Source organism: Copadichromis virginalis, linkage group LG19 (assembly GCF_057382275.1).
Source record: "Copadichromis virginalis isolate Kocher_CV1m ecotype Utaka linkage group LG19, C_Virginalis_male_GT1.1, whole genome shotgun sequence".
Lineage (NCBI taxonomy): Eukaryota > Metazoa > Chordata > Actinopteri > Cichliformes > Cichlidae > Copadichromis > Copadichromis virginalis.
In genome coordinates, this window is record NC_140636.1 from 14,753,279 (window position 1) to 14,778,597 (window position 25,319).

Here is a 25,319-nt window from a genome sequence, read left to right on the forward strand (position 1 = left end):
CTCCACAGCCTACCCGAGCAACGTCCGTCCCTTTAGACCAGTCTACCATCTTCTACACACCAAGTCATGAAGCTCAAATCCTCTCGAACTGGTTTGTTGAGTTCACTGCACTCAAACGGCCTCCACAGCGTCCAGATCTCAATCCAACAGAATCAACGGGGGATTCTCGCTACGGATGCAAATGACAAATCTGCAGGAACTGTGAGACGCTACCATCTCAGCTTGGACCAAACTCTCAGATGTTTTCAGCACCTTTTTGAACCTGTGCCACGAAGGATCCGGATGCAGCCAATAAAAGACAGCCCACGTAAGCAGTTGATGTTTGTTTTATTGGCCTAAGATTGTCTGGACATAATGTAACGTCTCCAGTGCTTAACGATGTTCATCGTACATTTATTCGTGACATGTGCAGCACAGAGTATAAATGTGTATACTGAATAAAAGACAGGAGTCATATGAAAAAAGGCATTTTTTACAATGAGCTTTCAGGATGTTTTGATCTTTTCACGTGTTTTGTTTTCGAGCATCGTGTAGATTCAAAAATATGCCCACTGACATGAACGCAGGACGTGAACAAACAGAAAGATGTTCGGTTCCCTCGCATGGCGTCTCCACAGTCACCCCCTCACCCTGGCACTTCCACGTTTCATTACCAAAGCGATTGTTTTCTCAGCTATAATACAACGCATACAGGATTTTTTTCTTCTTTTTTTGTTGTTTTTGTGTGTTTTTTTTGAACGGTGAAACATCAGATACATCTGCCATGTTCAAATATTTGACCCCATTAACAAAATATGTATAATAACAATACCAAATTTACCAACAATAAAAGCATTTGTTATAATAGTCAGAAAGTCCCGTCTCCTGCTATGCTAGATAAAGACCGAAAGAATCGTGTGTACAACAGTTTATATACACGGTGATGAAAAAATACAGACATAACACAAGTGATCAGGAAACACAAAGTTCATCTGTGAAAGTCATTGAGGCTATGATTGATAAATTAGACGCTTCTCTGACGGATGCTCTTCTCTGATGTCGATTGGCTGGTGCAATGCTGCCTCCTCGTGGCCATGAGCGCACACTGCAGGTGTCAGAAGCTTTTACATCCTCTGGTTTTCAAAGGGACAACTTGCTCCAAGTCCTATTGCACAACGTATGTTCCAGCGATGGAGACGTTTCAGTTTAAAAACTCTGTGTTTTCTCTGTGTTTTTTTCCTCCACCGCTGTTGGCAAAAAGTTCAAACTACTGTACAGTGTCACATTTTAAATAAATACTCTCCATTAACAAAAAGTTGATGAGCATATTGGCGTTTATAAAACTGAAAAACATCTCATCGACTCTAAAGGAACCACAGAATCGAGCACCAAGATCTGGTGGCAGCTTTGGCTGAAAAAGTAAACAAAGGAAGAAAAGAAAATAATGCCAAACCAAACGCAGCAATCCGACACCAGCAGGTATTAAATATTTGTATTAAAACGAGCTTTCAAATCCCGACATCGCCCAGAAGCTATATATATATATATATATATATATATATATATATATATATATATATATATATGTATATATATATATATGTATATAGATAGAGACATTTTGTTTATGCAGATACTTCTTTTAAAAAAACACAAACATTTTCTGTCATTTTAATAAATAAAAATAGAAAAACCACAGAAATAGCCTCAGCGTGTGCCGCGCCAGTCCCGCCTCTCCTCATGTCATAACTTCCCCAAGTGAAACAGGACTTGGCAAATAATGGCGACCACTCCCACATTGAGCACCGAGGAGATGGAGATGTCTAATAATCTGCTTTCATACAGTACAAACTCTTTCTTGTTCTCTTGCACTTTGGCCATAGCCAGCAGGCCTTTAGCTGCTCTGCACATCATGTTTATACTGGGCAGGTCCATGGGAGGATGGCCCATGTGCAGCAGGCTGTGAGGGTTCTGCTGATACTGTGCCATGCTAACGCCGTCCTCCAAGAAAACTACCAGGTTACCCACGCTCCCCTTCTGCATGGCAATGGCACGCGCCGCTGTGGGGTCTCCCTGTGCCAGGTGGGAGAGCACAGCCACCGCCATCTCCCTGTACACCTGGGCCTTCCTCTGACCCACGTAGTGCACCAGGACCGTGAACAGTTTCTCCTGTCGGCTGAACGGCGGCGTCGCCAGCAGGAGGTCCAAGTTGCCCTCCTGGATGCTCAGCTTGCAGAGGCATTCCAGCACCAGCCTCTGGGGGGTGAGCTGGGAATGAGGTCCTGCCGACGGAAAGGGGTCCTGGGCTTCGGTTGAGGGGCAAACCATCCAGTGGAGGAGGCCGTCCAGGATGGGAAGGCAGATGGTATCTGGGTAAGTGGAGAGATCCAACTGGCCAGCGATGTTGGCCAGAGTGACCATGGCGTTCTCCCTGAGCAGACTCAGACACTCCCACCACCACTCGTCCTTACTGCTCGACAGCCCCCGCTCCTGCTGCTCGTCTCTTTGGAAGCTGGGAGGTAACCTGTTCCTCTCAGGGTGCACGTGGTGCAGCAGAAGCAGCCTGCCCAGCAGAAGAACCAGAGCAGGGTGGCGGGACATGTCCAAGTCATTCCCCGGGATAAAGGACAGACTCCGGACGATGTTGGAGACGCAGGTGCACCGCTTGGACAGCGAGTCCTGCCAGGCAGATGTGGTGGTGAGCGGAGCCTCGTCCAGGCAGCGTGGCTCATCCTCCAGCAAGGTGATGTGGTCCTCCTCCCCATCTGGGTGCACCCTGAAGGGGTAAGAGGGCAGAGAGCGCGCGGGATGGCCGTAAGCGAGGGCGTCAACGCGGGCGCACAGAACGTCGTCGATAGTCGCGGTGATGTGTTTCAGAGGTTGCTTCTTTTCGTGGTCCATCTTGCTCTCCTGTTTGCTCTCGTTTCTCCTGCCTTCATCCTCGGGCGCTTCGCTCCGGGGTTCGAAGTGTGTCTGAATGTGTGCCGTGGAGTCGCCTCCACCCGCCTGCCAGTGCAGCAGCCCGCTGGTAAACTCTGTGAGGTAACCGGACATGTCATCGGTCAGGTTCTCTTTGTGAACAATCTTGATGGGGAACTTGTCGTATTTGCTGGCTTGTTTGGGTTTATGCTCCGCCTCTGCTACGGGCCGATCCACGGTCTCTGCTTCACACTCTGCTGCCTCCTCTTCTTCTTCTTTTCCCTCCTTTTCACCATCTTCTCCACTCTTGTCCTCCCTGTTAACGCTCATGTTGGACTCCTCTGTTTCGCCGTTCACCTCGGCCGGCTCTGCAGCAACAGGTGTCACTTCCTCGGTGACGCCCTCGGCACGCTCCACCTGGGTCTCCTCGGCTTTAGAGAGCTCAGGCTGGACAGGAGAGCCAGAATCCCGCTCAGGTCTTTCGTTCTGTGCAGACGCTGGACTTGAGGACAGTTTCTTAGTCCCCACCTCAAACTCTTCCAGGATGCCAAAGATCTCAATCAAGCAACGGCGGAAGTACTCGACGATGAGCTCGAGGAATCCAGGCAACTGGACAGAGAAAAATAAAACGTGATCAATGCTGAGCAGAAAGAAGTCAGACGAGCTATCAAGTAGTCCCAGACTCTGAATACGAGCCAAGAATTTTTAAGTAGATATAAAACTGCAAAACCTCAGAGGTGCATAACTAACTTGACTCTCGTGGAGTTTTATTGCAAAAGAAAAACAGGATCTAGATGATGATAAAGACAGGCTCTGTTCTGTGGGTTGGTTTTACCTGGGAGAGGTTAAAGGAGGCCACTGTGCTGTCATCGTACAGCAGGATATTGATGGTATCTAGCGCCCACGTGCTCTCTGCCAGCAGGCCAGACTTCAGAGACATCATCACGCGCCAGGCCTCAGGCGTTCCTGGGATTAAAACAGTGGGATTTTTGGAACCAGGAAGAAAAAAAACTGGCAATCAAACGTCCTGAAGATGAGAGGGACGCTAACCAAAGTAGATGGTTGTAATTTCTTTGATAAAATTTGGCTCATGTTGTGCTACCGTTAGCTGACAATGAGCTGCACCAGTGCAGCGATAGGGGAGCTAAAACACCGTTTCTTTTACAGCTGGAAAACACGGAAAACTTCCACCGGAGAAGAACCAGGTTTAAACAAGCTGCAAATATGCTGCTGCTGAGAACCTAAAAAACGATCTTACCACTGTCCTTGGATGTTAGCTTGCGTCGAGGCTTGAGAATCGGCAGGGTGCCCTCCACTGAACCCGGTGGGTAGTTGAGGTCCCTCCTCAGATTAGGAGGAAACTGCCCGATGGGTCCACCGCCCTGCGATCCCATCATGGCCAGGCCGGGTTTAGGCATCTTCATGGGGGACATGAATGGCGCTTTGCTGGGCGACATTCGAGAGTCCATGGAGCGCTGGAAGGCCCCTGGGCTCGGCGCTCTGGGCAGGTGGTTGGCCATGGACGGGGAGTTGGAATAAGACGACGGCTGACGCGAGGACAGGGGGGGCATGCCGCCTGATGATGACATGTACGGAGACTGACGGTGCCACTGCTCCGGCCCGGGCCGCCCGTCCATGTCGTCTCTGCCTATCGAGCCGTACGGGGGCATTTGTGATCCCGGCCTGCTGGGGTAGGGGTAGCCGAGGTCTGTCCTCGAAGGCCACATGTTGGGCCCGTCGGCAGCGTGATTAGGAGGGGGCCCCCCACCCAGCATACTGTGCTGGCTCTGGCCCGAGGGGGCCATACGGTCGCGGGGGTACGGGTAGGGGAACTGTCCCTGGAGCGGTCTGTGTTCAGAGTAACCGCTGCCGTAGTGGTTGTACATGTCCGGCTGCTGGTTGGTGTACTGCATGGCGTACATGTCGCCCTCGTGTCTCTTGGGCGGGGGGCCGTACATTCCATCCAGCGGACGCTTGTAGCCCTGCTGAAGCAACGGGGGAGATCGTTAGCGACGACGCTTAACAAAAAGCAATCACACGATGAAAACATGCTTCCATGAGACGTGCACACAAAGCTCACGAGAGCATCCATTTTTCTTCACATCCACCTGTCAGTGGGCGAGAGGTGAGGCGCGTGGCTCGTACTTCCATTACCATAATTATTTTACCGCGATGCTCCATTACACCTCCAGCCGGGAGCTCCGCCGATCTATCAAAGACTCAGAAATATTCTGAGTTGTGAACTAAATCTGAAACCACGCTCGTGTGGCAGAAACGCAGCAGGACGCTGCAAAAACACGCGATGGCTTCTGCTCAGAGCGGTCACCTAATGGCCAATTACCTCACACTATTTTCCTCCGAGACACAAAGAAACAGTTCTACTCGATACCATAATTACGTGGCTAATAATCTTCAGTTTGACAAATGACGTGCGAGAGAGGACCATTGATTGGCCCATTCATGAGGGTCATTATTAGGACTCAAAACAAGCAATCATCGCTCTGCTTTACTTCATTCTGATGGTTCAAAAAAGCAGAAATTGATTGTGATCACAATGACAACAAGAAACAACCACAGTCACAAAACACATCCCACCCACTGTGCTGTTATCTTATTAATTTATTATCTCTGGGCTGAGATTTGACACTCTAATCAAACGTCTTGTTTACAGCAGGTATGATTACGGTAAAGCTCTGACTGAGAGCGCCGTGACGAGCTGTCTCACCTGCTGCTGTGGGTACATCCCAGATGGATGCATCCCGTACGGCATGCTGGAATACTGCTGACCGTAGCCGTCGTGTCTGAAGCAGAGGACAGAGGGGAAAGAGAGTATCACTCACTGATTGTTACAGAGCACAGGCCTCCAGAGAGGCACGCACACTCTGCTGGAGACACGTACGAGAGCGCTGACCTGTGCTGTGAGGAGTATCTGCTGGGTGAGTACATGCTGCCCTCACTGTTGGAAGGTCCCATGTTGGTCTGACTCCCAGGGGGGCCCATGGTCCCCTCCATCCCCATCATATGGTCCGGCCTAAAGACAGCAGGACATGCTTTACTGATGCTGTGCAGTACACCACGCCTCGACGTTCAGGACAGAATAAATAAGAGGAAACTGATTCCCCCCACTTTGTGTTTTTTTACCTCCTGTCGTAGCCCGGCCCGTACGGGTACTGTGACCTTTGGCTCATGCTCAGGGCTGATGGGGGTCGACCATACATGTCCTGCATACCGCTTCCGGGCATCTGGGCTGGAATATAAGGATCGGCTCCTGCCACTGTGGAGGAAGGAAAGCAAAGACCTTAGACTGGACCTAATAATCTAAATTGTATGAACGCGTTGAAGAACAAGGAGGGGAAATGGTTTCATTCTCCTGGAAATATCCAACAGCATCTAAATGTGCATTTCTGAATGCACGAACCATGTTTCTGCTGACCAGCAGGTGGCAGCATGCCTCTATGAATATTCTGCACTTTGCATGATTAAACCTATTGTTCTGAGTTGTTATGCAGCTATCATCCACCATATTATTCATTCAGACTCCATTCTCGCCAGCCTTCAGAGGAGCCGCCATTCTTTCTAAAACTCCCGTTTGTTCTGAAAACCAAACCGCACGAGTTGGTCGAAGCAGGTGCTTCACAGCGGGGGGAAGGATGAAAGGTTGGAAACAAGAGGATGAAAAGGAGGAACAAAGTTAGGATGAGACGCAGACTAAGCTACAAGAACTTAAAACGAGCTGGTGTGTTTTGGATAAAGCGACAAACAGTTCTCATTTCGATTCATACTTCTAGTAGGAAAACACACACACACACACACACACACAAACACACACATCTGTCCTGATGTGAGATGACACAGTGACAAGATAATGAATTAGACCACTGAAACAGATGAAAGCCCAATGTCTTTGGGATACACGATTCACTGAAATGAAAGCTTTTGCACAGTTTAAAGATGAAGTTGAGAACGACCCCCCTAATTTGTCGTACCTGTGGATTAAATGAATCTCAGAACAACGCTGTTCCCTCAAAGTTCAATTAAGGACAATAAAAATGGAGAATCGGGTTTGGGTGAAGGTTTATTACTGCATGTGTCTCACTCACTCTTCCTCATCCCGGCGAAGGGGTCCTTGGCATCGTACTGCATCCTCATCATCATGTCAGGCATGCTGAGGCCCTGCTGGTACGTAGCCGAGGGGGGCAGGGCGGGAGTCCGCTTCTGGAAGGCCGGGTCGCTCACCTCTGAGAAGGGGTCCTGCACGCTCACACTGCTCCTGGAAGTGAGGGGGGATGAGAGGCACCGACACAACACACTGAATGCTTGGATACAAAAATAATAAAGTTGTCAGTTTCATTTTTTAAGAGCGGGAGTCAATCATGACATATACTATTTGGTCATTTTATTATTTGAGCCGCTCCTCGTGTATTTTTTAATTTTTCCTTTGAAAATAGGAAAAAGGTGCAGAGATGTACTGAAACGTGCAGACATACACAGAAATGCAGAATATGAAACAGTTTGCACATTTCTAACGGTCATCATTTGGTGTGAGCGCTTTTATCCTTCAGCACAGACTCAACTCTCTCTCAGGTGGGTTCTCCAGGATGTTTTAAGCTCTTCTTTGGATGTTTCTGCCTTTTGTTCTCTATCAGGATGATCCCACACTGCCCAAGTAATGCTGAGGTCTGGGGACACTGATGGTGTTCCCCTGTGTGCCTCACTGCCATGCTCTCCACATGTTACTCCATGGTGGATCAAAATCTGATGGTACTTTTCTGCATTCATGACAAGATCCCAGCACCACTGGCTGAAATGCAGCTCAACCCCCCACCCTGCTTCACAGATGGCTGCAGACTCACTGTTGGACCTCCCCCTGACCTCCTTGTACATACTGACCATGATTTGAACCAAACCTTTTCAAATTTATATTCCTCACACCGTCACACCCATTGCTCTGATTTTCAGTCCAGTTCTTGTGTAATTTAATACCTCAGTCTTGGCTTCTTGACAGCTGAAGGAAGCTTCAGTGAACAGCAGATGGATCAGCTGAAGGTCCAAATACATCTTTCAGGTCCTGAATCAGGTCTTTACTTTTTTCCTGATTCTTGTTCAGTTTCCTCAAATTTTTTTCTGAGATAAGCCAGCTCTTCAGCTCACAGCTATTGAGCTATTTTGTTGGTACAAAAATACTATTTCATGTCAAAGTGTGTTATCTTGGGTACTTTTCACAGATTCAAGTGAGGACAGTAAAGAAATGAGACCAAATGTTTTTGTGACATGAAGAGATCATCTAAAATAGTCTCTTTGCTAGGTTGTCTGTTATGTGTAGAGACAACACAGTTTCATCTGCAAGGAGCTTTTTTATGCATGAATGACTCAGAGGTCAGAGTTATGCAGCTGAACTAACAAAAACATTGCTTTAAAAACAAACAGGTACGAGGCCTGGATTGAAAACGAGTGAAAAAGCCGCCAATGTCAAAAAAATAAAAACAATCTGAAAGACCTTCAGAGAACTCAGGACCACGTTACAAATGACAAGAAAGTCTGCTCCATGGAAACGAAGCAGAAAGAAATAATGGGCGGCTCAGGACACAGAACAACACAAAATCAACATTTAATTTGAAAAAACTTTTTTTAGGTTTTTAATGTGGAAACAAGGACAGGTAGGTCGCACGCAGCCATCGATGTGTCACATTCAGGACTGTGAAACAGGAACTCGGAGACTCAACAACAAAACTGTTTTATTTTGTGTGAATAAATCGAGTCGATTACTTTTTGTTGGCTTTTGTTGACTTGACTGGGAGGCCTGTGAGGAGGCTGTGGGGGACATGCTTTTTATATTAGATTAAAACACATTAATTAACTGTCCAGCGTGTCCCAGTGTGGCCCTGAAGGAAACGGAGTTTGGCAGCCCCGCTGTGATGCGCACGAAAAAACCTTAAATTTAAATGTGACAAGAGGCCGTCAGTCAACTGTGTGCAAAATAAAACCTTTAATCTAAAATAGGAAGCATAATAATGACATCCAGGTAAAGAGCTCAAACACACACTCTCCCATCACCGATTAAACAGTGCTTCTCTCAGGCTCAGCAAACGTGATTGTTGCTGTTTCTAATTAAAACCAGCAGAGATGAAGGCGTGCGACTCGAATCGTCACATAAAGAGCAGAAAGAACCAAATCACACATCCCAGTCTCACCTAAACATAGCAGCACACTGAGAGCATCCCCTTTTATTTCAAGCTCGCTCCACTACGCTGTTGTTTAATTTTAGAGACAATGTTCACACTTTTGGATACCACACATCAACAAACAGACTGCTGACACACAAACGATATCACACAAACACACAACTTATTTAGAGAAAATGAGTCAGCAGCACACGTCAGTAAATGCAGCACCAGGAGCATCATGCATGCGTCTGTGTGTACCTGTTGGGGGGCAGTGGTGTGACCTGTCCCAGGGGGGTGGTGGCAGGTGTGGGGGGCTTCAGGTCCCCCGCTGCCTCTGCTGTAGAGCTGCTGCCAGAGGACTGAGGTGTCTGTGGGCCCTGGAGGGAGCCGCCTGAATGAGCTGGGAGACACAAGTAGGAGTATTAGTTCTGTATCATAAGAACACGTTGACACTGTTGGTCTTCCACAAGTCTTCAGATACGATCTGAAGGTTGAGTTAGAGCTGGTTTTACTGCAGCGATGTGCCATAATAGGGAGATACCTTTGGGCTTAAGGCCAAAGCACTCGCAGCGATGCCCTACACGAGACATGAGCCTACAGGAGGCGAGCGGAGGAAGAGGAGGCAGGAGGAAGAGGGAAGGATGCCTCCACTCACAGACCTGTTCTTAATGTGAACGCTGTCTGAAGACGGTTTAGCTGGATTTTTTTGTCTTTGTGTGCCATCGACTTCAAGTGGCGAGCTAAGCTCGAGGCCACAGATGTATCAGATGTAAAATTAAACAGCCAATGTGATGGAATCATGACATGTTCAAGCTAACGCTTCAGAAAGCTTGAGGTTTCACACAGAAACTCTGGGGTTAAGAGCAGGTTAGTGCAAACTTTTGTTATGACACCTAAACTCCTGATGATGAGGAAATCAGAAGAAATTTGAACCCCCAGCCCGATAAAAGCAACGAATCCAAATTCCCAGGAGCAGGTTTAACAGAAGACATGGACCGTTCCAGTGAAATCATGACAAAGACGGAGACAGAGAGAATATGAAAGTGTCCTAATGAGCATTTAGTGTAAGAAGCCTTTCTCTCGAATATCCTGAGTGGCCTTTCCCTGCACCACACGTTTCCATAGAAAGACTTAAGCTTTAAAAATTCATGCTAATTCTGAATTATTCAATGATACCCTCTGCCTCTACATCACAGGAGACGGAGAGAAGGAGAGCGAGACAGGGAGAGATGGTTATCCCATGATTATGAGCAGGAGGTAGGAGGGGGCAAAGAGGGGTCAGCGAGCATTAGGGATTCTTCACTTCCTGGGATATCCCGGCGTCAAACGGAAAGCACGCGTGGGGAAGTGCAAACAATTGCGGGGTCAGTCGGGGCTAAGAGGTTTACCATTCTAAGAGCGGCAGCGGTGGGGGTGGTGGCGGTATGAGGACAGAGGACAGCGTGAACTTAAGTGCCCTCTGCTCGTCTTTTAGAGCGAGACGTAAGGGGGGAAAAAGTGTGTGTGGCTGTTTGATGTGTACGCACACAAAAGCGTGTGTGTCAGCGGGTGACATAATCCAGAGGGGTGGCAGCGGTTAAGGGGGAGGGTGGGGGTGGGGTGGAGAAGGGGGGAAAAAAGTCAGTCAGCTGAGCCATTTTGTGAATGAAAGGTGACGGCGAGGTCGGGTTTGTTTACGTTCTACATTCCAGCCCTCATTAATCACTCCCCACACCCCACCGCCACTCACCCCCACCCGCCCTGCTGGACACGCTCCCTCAGTGACATCACTGGGCTGTCAGTCTATATATAGGCTGGCAGGGAGTCAGTGGGGCAGTTCAAAGCGCACAGAGGCAGAGAGCGCATTAACACCGAGCAACATGAAGGACAAAAACGGGAGGTTTTCCTGGCGTGTGCACGCGCGATACGCACTTCTTTTCATAACACAATTTTCCCTTTTTATGTGCAAGTGCAGTAATTAAAAAGTCTTTTTGCAAATTTATAAATACAAAGGTAATTATGCATATTCAGTCTGCTTCTTAAACATCAAACATTATTGCACGATGGTTAAATTTATTACGTTTCTTTCACTTAAATTAAACTTTGTCTATATTACAAACTGCAAACATTTCATTCTATTCATAGTTTTCAAAACAGGGAAAAATGAAAAATGCCTTGAGTGCATCACTGAGTGGATATTTAATCATAAAACAACCAAAGTGAGCCCTGCAGGGCAAAGACGAACCGCAAAGTTAGTGTCTACAGGAGATCACTCTGTTTTTTAAAGGTAAAGCTAATCAGAGGGCAAGCTTGCCCACTGCCACATTTAATGAAATAAAACAGATAAAAACAGAATTAAATGCTAAAAAAAATCTCTTTCATTTTCTTTCTTTTCTAATAGTAAAGTTGTTCATTAAATACACAGATATGAGCTGGATTGTAACATAAATTGGGGGCTCGTCCGGGCTCCTTTCTGGGAGTTTTTTCGAGGATGAACGATGGCTGACGACAGGTGTTCACAAACTCTCTGCAGTGTGTGGCTGTGCTTGTTTTGCTCGTCTGTTATCCTGGGTGTGGGTCTCACGGTCCTATGATCACTGCAGTTTCAGGGGTATGAGTCTGGCTTGGTATATGAGAGGTCCTGAGTCCTGGATGTGTTCTGCCTCTCTGCTGCTGGTTGGAGTGCAACAGTCTTTGGGCGTTACCTACACCTGACAGGTTTGGGGTAAAGGTCATCTGTGGTTGGCTCCTTTTGCTCTACTGGCTGCTGTTTTCGTCTTGATATTTAGAAACAATGTATCCAAAAACTCTGGCGTCACTCTTTGTTTCATGTTGTTGCTTATGGTTCATAACACATTAGGTCAAAGTAAAAAAAACAAAGCATGAACAAAAGAAAACTGACTATCAAAGTAAAACAGGACATGAACAAATGACCAATACTGAAAATGAAACATAAAAATCAAATCCTAACCATGAAGGAGATGATTCAGGAGGAACACGGATGGACATGATATAAAGACAGAGGTGAAGGAAAACAGGGAAACACAGAGGAGAGAAAAAAATGCAACGACAGAATCAGACTCAGCAACACGATTGTAAAAGTGAAACTCAAATTAGAAACACATGCTTTACTGTAGTCTGAGTGCACTGTGGGCACACTGCTGCACAGACACGTCTCTTGGTCTTCAGAATCGCAGTGCTAGCTGCAGATGCTGCTCTCCACCCACTCTGATGGTGGTGCAGGAGTGTCGTAGCGTGAGCAGTCCACAGTCGAGTGCTGCATACCCAAAAGCCAACCTAAACGTCACGAGCGTCGACCTCTTCGCGTTTTACCTTACAGACTGCATCTCAGATGACGTGCACCATCAGCTGGCAAAATGAGTTTGTGTAAAAACTGAGATGTTTAAATCCCCTCGAATAGATGAGAAGGCACTGAATTATGAATTGTAAAACTTTTACGTGAACTTCTCGCATGTGCATGCATGCATGCGTGTGTGTGTGTGTGTATGCAAATGATGGCTGGTGCTCTTTTCCGCCCACCAGGAAAAGCAATCTGTGGCGTCGCAGGCGGGTGAAGTGCTCCAATGTTCTATTTAAAAGCAAGGGTCACTTTTCTCATCTCCGCTGCAAATTAGAGACGTGACTCCTTCTCTCTCCCGTCCTCGTCCTCCCGTTGTAATTGTGCGCAGAGGCACATGGCTCCAACAGGTAATTCGCACAAACAAAAAGCAACCTTTTGTGTTGTGCTAGTGCACCAAAACAATATTACTTAACCTTCCGACGCAGGGTAATCAAATAAAGGCGAGGCTCCGCGTGGAGGCACAAGTGGCGATCATATCTCGCTCACCTCTATTAAACCAAGACTCATCTCACCAAAGCAGTGTTAATGTTCACTCATCTCTGCGGGGTTCCAGTTGTGTACGTGTAATCAGGGCGTAATGTTGAGCGCTATTTCTAATTTTAAATGTAATCCTAACTGTAATCTAATATTCACTGCTATCGGAGGGTCGTTAAGGAGTCAGATTCTTAGACTTATAAAAGCATCCAATCTTCTAAATGTATACTTCAGATTTCTGCCATTCAGCACGGCTACAGAGGAAGGTCTGAGTCTCTGCACCCCCCATGCTGACAGACTGGAGGCTGAGGCAGTGTGTTATCAGGACTTACCAGGTGAAGGCGGCTGGATCTTGACCTGCTTCCTGTTGTCCCCTCCAGCCATGCTGCTGCTACTGCTGCTGTTGTCCGCTGGCGGGTCTTCTCCCCTCTCCATCTTGCACTCGTAGGCAAACAGATACTGGATGTACTGCTTCTTCAGCGAGCTGGCGGTGCTGCTGGATGTACCCACGTTCAGGGTGCTGGACAGCTCACGCCACTTCTTGTTCTTGTTTACCTGAGTCAGAGAACAACACGATGTTAGGAAGCGAAATGATTGGCACAGATCGTAACAACTGAGATAATTTCTCGGCGCCATCCTGGTAGTATCAGCTGCACACTTATAATTTCGCCTGGAGAATGGGCGATCACATCCTGCTAATCTAATCAGAATAATCAACCCCGCGGCTCAGCGCTCCGTGTTTGCAGGAGTCGCAGGTCACTTGCAGATAATTTTCACGTTGTACGTTTTAATGTAAAAGCGAAAAAATGCACTGTGTTACACAAGAGAAGAGTATGTGGGCCTGACCTGAACACACAGCCTGTTTTTCACGGTGTAGAAAGATTTGCTCGACTAAGGACCTGATTTTAGCTGAGAATTAAACAAACTGAAAGTCAGCAGTAGAAACTGAGGAATGCAAAGGTGATGGGTTAAGGTCAAAAGGGCAAAAATATTACTGGTTTACTAAAGTGGTGAACCTGCTAAAACTATGAAAAGCTGATTCTAGCTGACAGGAAAACACATCTGAAGACTGTCTGACAGGTTTTAGGTGTAAAACAACTACAGATTTGCACTTAGACGGCATCTTTGTACACATAAAGAAAAAAAAACATGTTAAATTTTATGTTTCTCCAAAGCAACGAAACATTTTTCCTAATTTTGTGTTGTTGAACGTCTGCAGAGAATCTGCCTCTCAGGTCCATCAAAGAGCAGAAAACGCCGGCCGCTGTGTAACACGAGTATCTGTCAGGTGTCCGTATACTTTTGCTTCCTGTTTTCCGTCCTTCTGCCCAACCTGACCTTGCCGGTATATTAATTTCACATTTTTATCACATGAGGAATGACATGCTTGGAGCTGGTTTCAGGACGTAGGCAGCTTTCTCTGAGGTTAATTTGATGTATCTCATTCTCCTGAGAACATTTCTCAACATTTACAAGCTCGCCATATACCGTGGAGATTTATGAAGAATACTAAGCAGCCAAAGAGCGAGCGGAGCGAAATGATTTGGCTGTGTGAGAATACGAGCTCCTCCACATTCAAGTCTGTGTCTAACGCTTCCTGCGCCTTACCATGGCGAGGCCTCCTATTTCCCGAACAGCCATGTAGAGCTTCCACAGGTCCAGCGGCTTCTTGCCCACAGTGGGAAGCTGACTAACAGGTGTGCCCCGCTCCTCCATGAAGTTCAGGTATCGCTCCACCCAGCCTCGCCTCTCCGGCTCTCCACCGAGCTCGTACAGCCGTGCGATTCGGTCGCCGCTGAAGGGAGAGGCGTTAGGGTTGGCTTTCTGGAGATGCACATAAGCAGAGGAGAAAAGTACCTGATTAAACTCTGAATCTGAATATGTGACATTTTATTTGAATACAAGATGTATAAAAGCACTACGTCAGGTAGTTTTTCTGCCTTCTCATGCAGATGCATAATGTAAATAAAGACGTGCTAATTAGGAAAACTCAGAGTCAGTGTATGTTATATGTGATATACAGTACATGCTCTGTTCTACAGGATAGTGTTCTTTTCCACAGTAAGCCACTCTTCCCACGGGCATCATTAAAAATTCATTCCTTATTTACACATTCTGAGTCGGCTGCTGGTTGAATGACCAAGTAAAAATAAATACTTGTCGAAAGCATTTGGTTTAGCGTGTGCAGCCGGAGCCTTTACAGACTTCCTGCACAGAGCATTCAAGTTCAAACCGGTGGAGTTAATCGCACCAAACTTTAATCCTGCTTCAGGAGGTTGCCCGTGCTCTAACAAGCAGGTTTCCAGTGACTACACGGAAACACGCTTTTAGTGCATAAATGCATCCATGCAGGATGGTGTCTGGTTCTTACGGGGCTGGAGGGAGTCTTGAGAGGCCAGGGGGGGCTGCTGATGCTGTCGCTGTCATCTCCGTGGTAGGAGGAGAGGCTGGCAGGGCTGGGTGAGAGGGGCGAGGGCACGGGTAGGGCGCCGCCCGGAGTGGGTGGCTGGGACACGCACTGCTGGGAGCCGCCGCTGCTGTTATTGTTGACGTAAACGTCCGGGAGCTGTTAAAGAGAGAGCAGCGGGATTACTGCTCAGCGCTGCACAGAAACATCTGATTGGCTGAATGCAGGATAACAGTCACTGTGGAAGGCAACAAAAGAAGGCAATTCAAAACCATCAGCTATCGCCTGACGATGCTTTAGCTTTGTATTATAACTGATCCTCATTCCTCAGTGGACCGTGCACACTGACAGAACAGAGGCCTCAGAGGTCAGATGATAGCCGCTGGGTTTCTGGACTGTGGATACAAAAACTACTCAAGGATATTTATGAAATAGGAGATCATTAGTACAGAGGTGCACTGATTAAAGGGAAGACCTTTACAACATCAGAGAATTTGATTTTGAGTGTTTTCCTGACTTTATGAGTGTCGCTACTCGGACAAAAGCATTGGGTCAGACCTCCCCATCTTTGAATTCAGCTGTTTGCAGACATCAATCAAGCACAGAGCCATTCAGCCTTTACAAACATCTGTGAAAGAACAGGTCGATCTCACCGGATGAATCAGAGCGTGGTGCTGTAACAGGATACCACAGATGCAACCAGTCTGCATCCCCCCGAGTTTGTTTCATATCCTGAAGCCAGATCGGCCAAACTGATCCTGACGAATAACGAAATATCAGCGCTAGTCTGTGACAGCGCGCTGTTTAAAGACACCCCGAGCTTCCAGCGGCATTAGGGATTGGTTGTTTTTAATGAAAAATATTATAGGAATTTCCAAGAATAGTTCCTCTGGAATTCCAAAAACAGGACTGAGGTTACAGCAGGACCACAGAAACGGAAATATTTCACAAAAACGAGCTGAAAGGAATTCTTCTCATTCCGAGAGCCGAGCTGCAATCAAACAGTTTACACGGGGCCAGCCTGCAAAACCTCACACACCCAAGCTGGACCTCTTCTGCTTTACTGAAACCATAAGTCTGTGCAGTGTGTGGCAGAGGAACAGCAAGGCTTCATGCATGTGTAAGACGTCTGTATGTAAAAGACTCTATAATGAATTTAACATGCATTTAGTCTCCCCAGTTTAAATGTGTGTCTGTGTGTGTGAGAGGGAGAGTGTGTAAAAGAGGGAACAACAGCTTGACAAGTGCTTCTGGACTGTGTGCAGAACGCTCATGTCAGCAAAACCTTATCGTTCTCCCTCCTCTTCCCTCTCTTGGCAGACAGATCATCTCTTTCGGGAGCACCGGGGGTCTTTCTGGCTGCTCTGACTGCCTTAAATAATTCAGAAGACCTACTACCATAATCAGCAAAAGAAAAGACAGATTTTTGAGGGGAAAGATGTGTAGTGGATGTGATGGAGGCAGTGTGTGTTGTTGTTGTTAAGGAAAAACAAGAGGAGGGGGTAGAAAAGAGCAAAGAGCAGAGTTCTGCTGTTGCTGAGCCGCTATTGTCGGGCAAAATGAGAAGTCAGCAGTGGGTGTGTGACACAGACGGAGAAGGCTAGTTAGAGTGCGTGTTTTCCATCTTTGCGTGCATGTTGTGTGTGTCGGCGCTGTGTTTGCTTGCGTGTATGTACATGTGTGTGCTGCAGATGCCAAGCCCCCTCTGTCTGTGCAGCTTTGGCTGCCAAAACATCAGCAAGAAGAGAGTGCTGAGGGCAAAAACAAAGCGAGGAAAACATTAGGAATGGTAAATGTTAAACAAATCATTAAATATGGTGAGAAAACAACAGCGAGACGGCCCTCTGCGCTGAGGCAGCATCCGCTGATCGGGACTGGTCTGCTTCGTTAGCGGAGGAAGATTAGAAAGAACATTTACAAACGAAAGAGAGGGGAGAGGAAGTGGGAGAATGGGGAAGACTGTCAAGGAGTTACCTTTGGTTTGTGGGGCTCGTTGGCGGGGCCACCGTCATCTTTCACCTCCGTTTTCGGTTTGGCATCTGGGCTCATTATCCCGTCTCCTGACATTCCCGTGGATCCTTCAACAGCAACGAGCAAACGCTGACTCGAAGTAGTTGCACCAAACTTCTCACAAACATAAAATATGCTCTGAATTTGCACATTTTTTTTTAAAGTTTTTCCACGACGGAGCAGAATAAAGAGTAAAGAGAGATTTCAGGCATGTTTGTGTATTCTGCTACATTCAATTGGGTTTAACTCCTTAAATGAATGGTGCCTTCACCGTGTGGACTGAAAGCTGCTGCACAATGGTCTGTATAATGTCACAGGCACAGTCAGACAATGGAAAATGCTTTAATGTCTTTCGGCTGCTGAGCTTCTTTGCTTTTGTGCTCTCAAGGCCTCCCTAAAGCCTGTCCGCCCATTTATCCTGAATGGAAGACAGCCGTATAAAAAGACTGTTTCTTAAGGAAGACGTAGAGAGAGAATAAGATAAGAATCCACTAAAAGCAAGCCGGTGTCAACTTGGAAGAAGTTATTCATGTTCTCACATATTCAAAGTGCGGAGAGAATGTAAAGGTTAGCGTTGACGAGATGTTGGCTGACAAGACGTGTTTCTGTTTTCTAAGATGTTTGTGTGCCTTCATTAGGTTTATAAGTGAAGAAGAGTTGAGATCCTTAAGACTACTTTTCAAAGTGCGAGCTGCATATTTCTTATTAGCAGAAAGGAGAGGTCCTTGGGTGCAAGGCTCCCCTCTGTATTTCCTCCGGTGTACGCTGTGCCGCGGCGGGCAAACCGAAGGCTTTTTACGTGCCCAGGGGCAAACCAGATGAGCTTTGAGGAACCTTGGCGCTCTAATTTGTCATGCGTTCTGATGTATGGCTTTAAATAAGAGCTTCATTTTGGAAAATCTCTGATGTGTGTTTAGCAGCAATGCAGCCGGGCAGGAAAGAAAAACCGAGGCACCGCGTTACGCTCTCCTCGCCGAAGGGCCAGCTCTTCAGAAGAGCGTCATAACGAAACTCTTTAGTCTTTGACTCTGTCATGTGACCTACGCTGTGTCTCTGAGTAGGTGCACTGATAGAAACGTCACTTCGATGCTGCCGTAAAGGTTCGACATTATTGTATCAACATGTTTTCTGCTGATTCAAGACGAGCCAGATTAGATCAGCTGTAACTTCATCTAAGTATCAACTTAATTTAAGCTAAAGTAAAGCTAGGAGGGAAGAAGGAGCGATCCCAACCCTTGGATATGTGTTGAAGGCGGCCTGTAGGCGGGGGTACACGTGTGGATACAAAAGGCTCATTTTACATGTTTTGGGCCAAAACAGCAAAGCACAGAAGCCCGGGAAGCGTTACGAGAGCCATGTGGGGATTTCAAGGTTTCATGCTGCAGAAACACAACTGCATGCAAATAGTGCAAAGATTTAAAACTGCAGCTCAGCTGCGTTCTGTCCTGAAGAAGACGTTGAAGAGAATGTCCTGCAGGGGATGGCAATGTTTGTGGGCCTGTGTTTACGAGCTTTTACCTCTACAGCACGCTGGCATTAGTGAAATACCTGAAGGAGGCATGTTGTAGCCCGGACCTTGTGCGTTGCCTGTGGCTGCGGCGTTGCTGCCCGCCACCTGACTGTAGGGGACAGCGCTGGCTTGGCTCATGCCGGGGCCTTGATAGTTGCTCTGCCTACAATAGAAAGAAAAAAACGACATTGGGAGATTTAGTCGGGATGACTCCAGCTGGATTCACGATGTGGAGAAATAAGCGAGTAACAGTGAAAGCTGCAGAGGAACAGAAGTCACATAATCATACAGGGATGATATTTGGCAGCCTGTCACTGCTGCGCTGCTTTATTGTTGCAGTGAAAACTGAGCTGCATGTATATCTGAGAGTCACGATAAAAAGCAAAGAGCGCAACAGATCCCTGATCAAACACACAGCTCTTCCAAAAGATTGAAGATGAGCACCGAACATCAGAAAAGGAAAAGCTCTCCTATCCTCCGTCTCCTCCACAGCCTCCCTCCCTCTCTCTCTTCCTTCCTCTCCATCACACAAGTCATAATTTAACTAATTAAGGTGTGCTTTTGGAGAGGATCATGTTATTTGTTGCCATAGTGACAGCAAAAATCAATGCCGCTCAGCCTCCCCCGTCTCTCTCGGGCGCTCATCACATGGTGTCGCGAGTGACATCAGAGGGGCTTATCTGCAACCTGCTGAACACCAGCCATCCATGTGCGTTTGATTGAAGGCGGCGTCTATCATTGCATGCCAGGCCGGTGACACAGAGGCTGAAAGGGAACACCGTGTTTGGAACAATTTGCTCTATCTCCTGCTGACTCGAGATTATCTCCCGGACAACTGTATGAAGAGGGAGAAAAGGGACGTGAGGTGAGGAGAGGCCTCAAACACGGGAGGAAGAGTTGCGGGAGGAAGAGAGGTGAGCAGAGGAGGAAAGGAAGGAAGGAAGCCACACGTAAAAGGCCGGAAAACGTAAAGAAGGAAAAATGTTTGTGCGGATTTCTGTCACTCAATCCCCCTTAACTGGCATCGTTCTCTCTTCCACACAGACACATAATGTAATACCTCGTGTTGGAACCGATACACATTGCCTGAGAGGAGGGATTGGCTTGGTAAACCTCCCCATAATCTCATCTCACAGATGTAATTAGTCATAGAGCACGGCTGATGATACATATGTAATCCCTCTATGGGGGCTGAGGTGCACAGGGGAGCTCCGTGGCAAAGAAACAAGCACACCAAATCCACGCTTATCTGGCCCCATTTCCCTATAATGGGGTGGGGCGGCGGCGGGGGCATAGACTCCTTCGTTCGCTGCCTACGTGTTCCCTAAAAAGCTCCGCGTGAGTCAAGTCACAGAAATAAATGTACCTTTTGATTGCTGCACCTTCTCAAGCAAGCAAAAATGTATTCTGCATGCAAACTCCCACAAAGCAGAGCAGGCGACGAGAAATGAGTTTAAACGCGCCAAAAGCCTCCGAAGCTCATTTATCCACATACTGTAAAAACGCCCCTCACCAGAACTTAAGCTATCTCGTGTGAACGGTGAAAAATCCAAATCAACTACAACAACAACAACAGTGGTTGGTGGTTTTCGACTGTGGCGCTCTCCCATTATGACTAATTCATGTCATAAAAAAGCCCATTAGAAAGCACTTGATGGAGGCACCGCACAGCGTTTAATCACACTTAATATATGCATGTGCCGCCATCGGGGGTTGGGGGGTGGGGGCAAGCACGGCGCATTTATCTTGCTCTTGGGCACCTTTGTGCCGGGTGAAAAAAAAGCATCCTGTTGCCGCAGAGAGAGCGAGAGGGGGAAGAAAGGAGGGATGGAGAGGAAGGAGAGAAGAAAGGAGGCAGGAGGAAATTAGGGAAGAAGAAGCCAGAGTGTGTGTGTGTGTGTGTGTGTGTGTGTGTGTGTGTGTGTGTGTGTCCCCGGTGGACCGATGGGGGGCGTATTTTCAGCTCAGGGCCCCAGAGCTGGAGGTAATCGCTGTTCCATGAGACTAAACTGAGGGAACGCACACACGGAAACATCCATCCTAGCACCATCAGTCCACTGCACTCGCAGTTTGTTGTCGAGGAGTGGCCTGAGGAAAAAAGTAGTGAAACAGTGAAGGGAAAGTATGAGTTTACTCGACGAGTGCTGGCTAAGTTGGAGCGTTCTCGTGCTAAAAGGGAAACACATGAAAATGCAGATTTTTCACTCAAGCTTTTGTTTGGGTCTCCAGATTTTAAAAAGAATGACTCCTGTCACTTTAAGAGCGGCAAGAATCCTATCTGGTTAAGTCTGACGTCACTAGCCGTGTCTGGGCCTAAACTCTGCTGCAGGTCCATATATCAAACGGTCACTATGGCATTACTGAGAGTTGAAAAACTGTCTAAAGTCTTTCATCTTTAATAAAATGATCAGCGTTCTGCTCTACCAGGTGTAACAATTGAGTTTAACATCCAGGCATCCATGAAAACGGAATTTATGACATTTAACGGAGTTAGAAGTTAGCAGGGAGTTAGCTCGCTAGCTTCTATCTAAATACAATATAGCATGTCCTGACTGCGGGGTTTTGGAAACAAATTAAAACGTACAGCTCTGCTATCACTTCCAGCATAAATGAAGACAGAAAACTAAACAGCAGTGACGTTTGTAGGGTTACTGAAGTTTGGCTAGCTGGTATATAATGATGTGCTACGTGACCGCTAGCGACACAGCTATGTTAGCATAATATAAACAAGCTAACTTTTTTTCCACTTGATAAAAGTTAACGTGAGTGTTCTCGGTGGTCAGGAACAAATGTAATCGCATGGCAGGATGCTGTAAAAGGACCAAACTTCAGCCAGGAGAACAACTGAGATAATCCATCCACAATACGAGGTTAGTCATTCATATACTGCTGCATGGGCTGGGCTGTAGTTACATCCTAAGGTTTTAAAAACTGAGCTTAAATAAATGATTAGTGGTAATAAAAGCCGAGGGAGGTCAACAGTGATCACTGACTGTTTTAGGAGCTTTTTGAGATAAAATAGAAGAAAATACAAAACATTAAACATGTTAACAACACAAAAGCCATATTAAACGCAGGCTACTTTAGGCCCGGAAGTATCACTTAACGACCGGATTGATGCTCTACCATCACTGTCCTTCACTAACCCCCCGTTTATTCCCTAATTACACACACACACACACACACACACAAACACGCGCGCAGAGAGAGCTCTCGTCTATTCAGTCTACATGTGTGAAGGGCATCGGAGAAGGCCACTTTCACACCATGGGTGAGTGTGTGTGCCGAAGTGTGTTTGAGCGTGTCCTTGTGTTCGGGTGGGTGCCGTTGCCAAGGGGATGCCATGGTTACGAGGTGCCAGCCAACCAGCTGACGGTGTCTCTCTAGAAGTGGCGGCGCCTTTGTCCTTCATTTGCAGTGACAGGCCGCGCTGACGCCGTCTCGGCTCGGCTAACCGGACAAGACAGCGGCGGTGGCGGCCGGACTGCAGGACCGTGTGACGACTGAGCGGCCCTCTCCATCGATCCCTGAGCTCGCTGCGTGTGTGTGTGCAGAAGGAGGCGAAAGAAAGAGCCGGAGAGGCTGCTGGATGGAAGGATGGAGTGGATCGACTGGAGGCTATGAATTATATATGGACCCAATCTGTTGTCAGGGCAGCTTGGGCTCATTGCTCCTCCAAACTCCTGACTCAACTCCCCCTCTCTCTCACACACACACACACACACACACACACACACACACACACACACACACACACACACACACACACACACACACACACACACACACACACACAGGGTAAACCAGAATAAACCCCCAACAAAAAATAAAAGGACAGCTTTTAACATATTAAATCCAGAAAAAAAGCTACTCTTCCCTTCTCCCGCCCCTCCTTCCCAAACATCAAACGGCTCAGGATGGATGGATGGAGGAGAAGCCATTTATTTTACCCATCTAATGAAAGCAGAGCGCTCCGCAGCGCTGCCAAGACTGCGAGCGACAAAGCGCCACAGGCAGCATCCCCCGTTCTTGACATTCAAGCGCTGCTCTTATTTATTTAGCAAATTTACTTACTAAGGAGGTCAGAAATGAATTATTTGGCGAGGATTTGCCTGGGAGCACTCTCCTCTCTTCTCTTCTTCCCTCTTCCAACATTTTTCTCCCTTCAATTTCCTTTTTATTTACGGCTCCTTTTTTTTCCCGAGCTTTGCTCTTCTTCTGCTAAGTGCTTATTTTTCCGACAGTTCGCCGTTCCTATAGCTCCGGGAACTTTTTGTAGAGTGTCGCCAGCAGCGTTGGAAAGTCATTTGAAAACCCAATTCTGTCCTCAGAAGCTGCTGCCAAGAAAAGCTTATACCTTTTAATACTTTGTGTTTGCCTCTTTTCCAAAAACGAAAAATCCCTAACATCAATCTCCCCCCCCCCCCAAAAAAAAGTGTACTGGTGCATTTTTCCAAACACACTCCGACCTCACTCGCCTTATTTGAACGTAAACTTTTCACCTCAGCGTTCTCCATGAGACCCACTGAACTGCATCGTCACCAAACTTTATTATGAGGTTCAACAGGAACATCCCTCGACTCTGACTCAGACCCACAAAAGTGCAACATTTGTTTCTGATTCGTGGAAGGCTCGGGGGGGGGGGGGGGGGGGGGGGGGGAAACGCTCCCTATTGTACACTTTGCAAAGATTTAAACGCAGCTCCAACCTGCAGCTGCACGCGGCCCTCTCTTCAAAATTCTGTTGGTTGGTGTAATGAAGCCAGAGTGCGTGAGCCAGCAGAGGACGAAGATGAGGCATGAGAGGCAGAAATGTGGAGGATCATTAGTGGAGATGTAGTGAAGGCATGTGTTAAAGGAAAAGAGGAAAGGAAGCAGAGACCAGTCAGTGATCTCACTGCTCGACTAGCCCCTGATTTGGAAGGTTGGAAGCGGGTGACTGTGGCAGTCCCGGTTAATGCATCAAAGAGCAAAACTAGACACGCGGTACGACTAACAACTTGTTTCTCAGACAGAGAAGAACCGGGTTTGACAATGTTTCACAATGTTGCACTGAGCTCTGGAGCGCAAACAGGGTGCTGGAGCCTTTAACTGCAGGTTTTTCGGAGGCCAATTTTCTCCTGTTCTCCCTCAGATGTTCTAAAGTGGGATCTGAGGAAGAAAAACATAACAAGGCTGTGCTGGAGACAGCGGAGAAGAAAAAGCAAATTGGGAGGAAGAAAGACTGAGCGAGATAAAACAGTCTGGGTAGGAGAACAGAGCTGCACGGAGACAAAGAGGGCGATACAGTTGGTAAAAAAGAGCGAAACAGGTGGGAGGAGAGGGAAGAGGAGCAGACGAAGAGGGATGAAAGGATCGGAATGATCGACAGCAGATGAGAACAACAGCGAAGGTGAGACAGGCGCCAGGCGCTCTGCAAAAATGTCCATCACGACAAAACATTCTGGCACATTTTAGTCTGAAATAAGTCAAAAACACACTTCTGCCAGCAGAGGAGACTAATTTACGTTTTTATCCGAACAACTCGGTATTCTAAATAAAGAAGGCGGCAGATTATTCACATTTGTGAACACCGATCTGCTTTGGAAACCAATAGTTTCATTTGTTGGCACATTTCTCTTTTTTAACACTAGCTAGTTCATAAAAGTCTTTTGTTGTTCTAAGCATCCGGCGTCTGCTCCATTATTTTCTCCAGCGCCGTGGAAGTGATGCTGCGGTTTAAATAAACGCTAACGACTGGCGAGCCGGCACACGTTTCAAAGAGCAGAATCAAAAGGAGACGGCTGTCACTGCACCGGACTCTTTGCTTCCAGTGTGATCTTTGCAGTGCAGCGAAAGAAGGAAAAACACACATTAAAGATGGCTTAATGCTGGAGATGGAGATGAAACGGCAAACGAAGGAGCCCGCGGATACTCGCACAGCTGACAATAAATCAAAATAGGTTGAGACACAGATGAAGACGTGAACAGACTTTACAGGCAGATTTGTAAACACGCTGCGAGAGAGCGAGAGAGGCCCACCGCAGCCAGCGACACCTCGCTGCTGTCTGAGGGGAGACTGACAGGCCGTCTGATTGGTCCCAGCAGTGGGGATCATGTCGTGCCACTTCTTATTGACAACTCAGCCATCTCTTAACGGCTCGAGTAGCATTTGCATTGCTGCAAGTGAGTGAGTGTGTGTGTGTGTGTGTGTGTGTGTGTGTGTGTGTGTGTGTGTGTGTGTGTGTGGACAGCATTGGGCCTCCCGGATGCACGCAATTAATCACCCCCCTGTCAGACTCCTCCCCTCCCCTGCCTTTCCCCCCACGATGCTGTTACAGTGCACGCAGCCCTGAGTATCTCAGTGTGTGTGTGTGTGTGTGTGTGTGTGTGTGTGTGTGTGAGATACTGGGGCGCTCACTTGTTGTTGCCATTAGAGTGACTAAGAGAAGCCTGTGATGACTACAGTGATGATGATGATGAAGGTGATGATAGCAATTACAATGGTAATGATGATGACTCTTCTTGTTTTGCTGTC

At 47.3% G+C, this 25,319-nt stretch overlaps 1 protein-coding gene across 5 annotated transcripts in view; it reads right to left on the reverse strand.

Moving 5' to 3' along the window:
- Positions 1-312: 312 nt before the first annotated feature.
- LOC146685787 (AT-rich interactive domain-containing protein 1B-like) overlaps positions 313-25,319 on the reverse strand; it is a 157,922-nt gene continuing 132,915 nt past the window's right edge. For 3 of the 5 annotated variants that reach the window (XM_085440531.1, XM_085440530.1, XM_085440528.1), the window contains 13 exons: positions 18,842-18,966; positions 17,258-17,361; positions 15,248-15,442; positions 14,485-14,700; positions 13,209-13,431; positions 9,321-9,462; positions 6,999-7,168; positions 6,040-6,172; positions 5,810-5,929; positions 5,624-5,699; positions 4,157-4,880; positions 3,734-3,864; positions 313-3,507 (listed from right to left, as the gene is read on the reverse strand). In XM_085440531.1, coding sequence (XP_085296657.1) covers positions 1,723-3,507; positions 3,734-3,864; positions 4,157-4,880; positions 5,624-5,699; positions 5,810-5,929; positions 6,040-6,172; positions 6,999-7,168; positions 9,321-9,462; positions 13,209-13,431; positions 14,485-14,700; positions 15,248-15,442; positions 17,258-17,361; positions 18,842-18,966 — 4,144 coding nt within the window. In that variant the 3' untranslated portion in view covers positions 313-1,722. Of the gene's footprint in view, positions 3,508-3,733; positions 3,865-4,156; positions 4,884-5,623; positions 5,700-5,809; positions 5,930-6,039; positions 6,173-6,998; positions 7,169-9,320; positions 9,463-13,208; positions 13,432-14,484; positions 14,701-15,247; positions 15,443-17,257; positions 17,362-18,841; positions 18,967-25,319 lie in introns of all 5 variants that reach the window. The other 2 variants (XM_085440529.1, XM_085440527.1) reach the window with 1 other exon arrangement.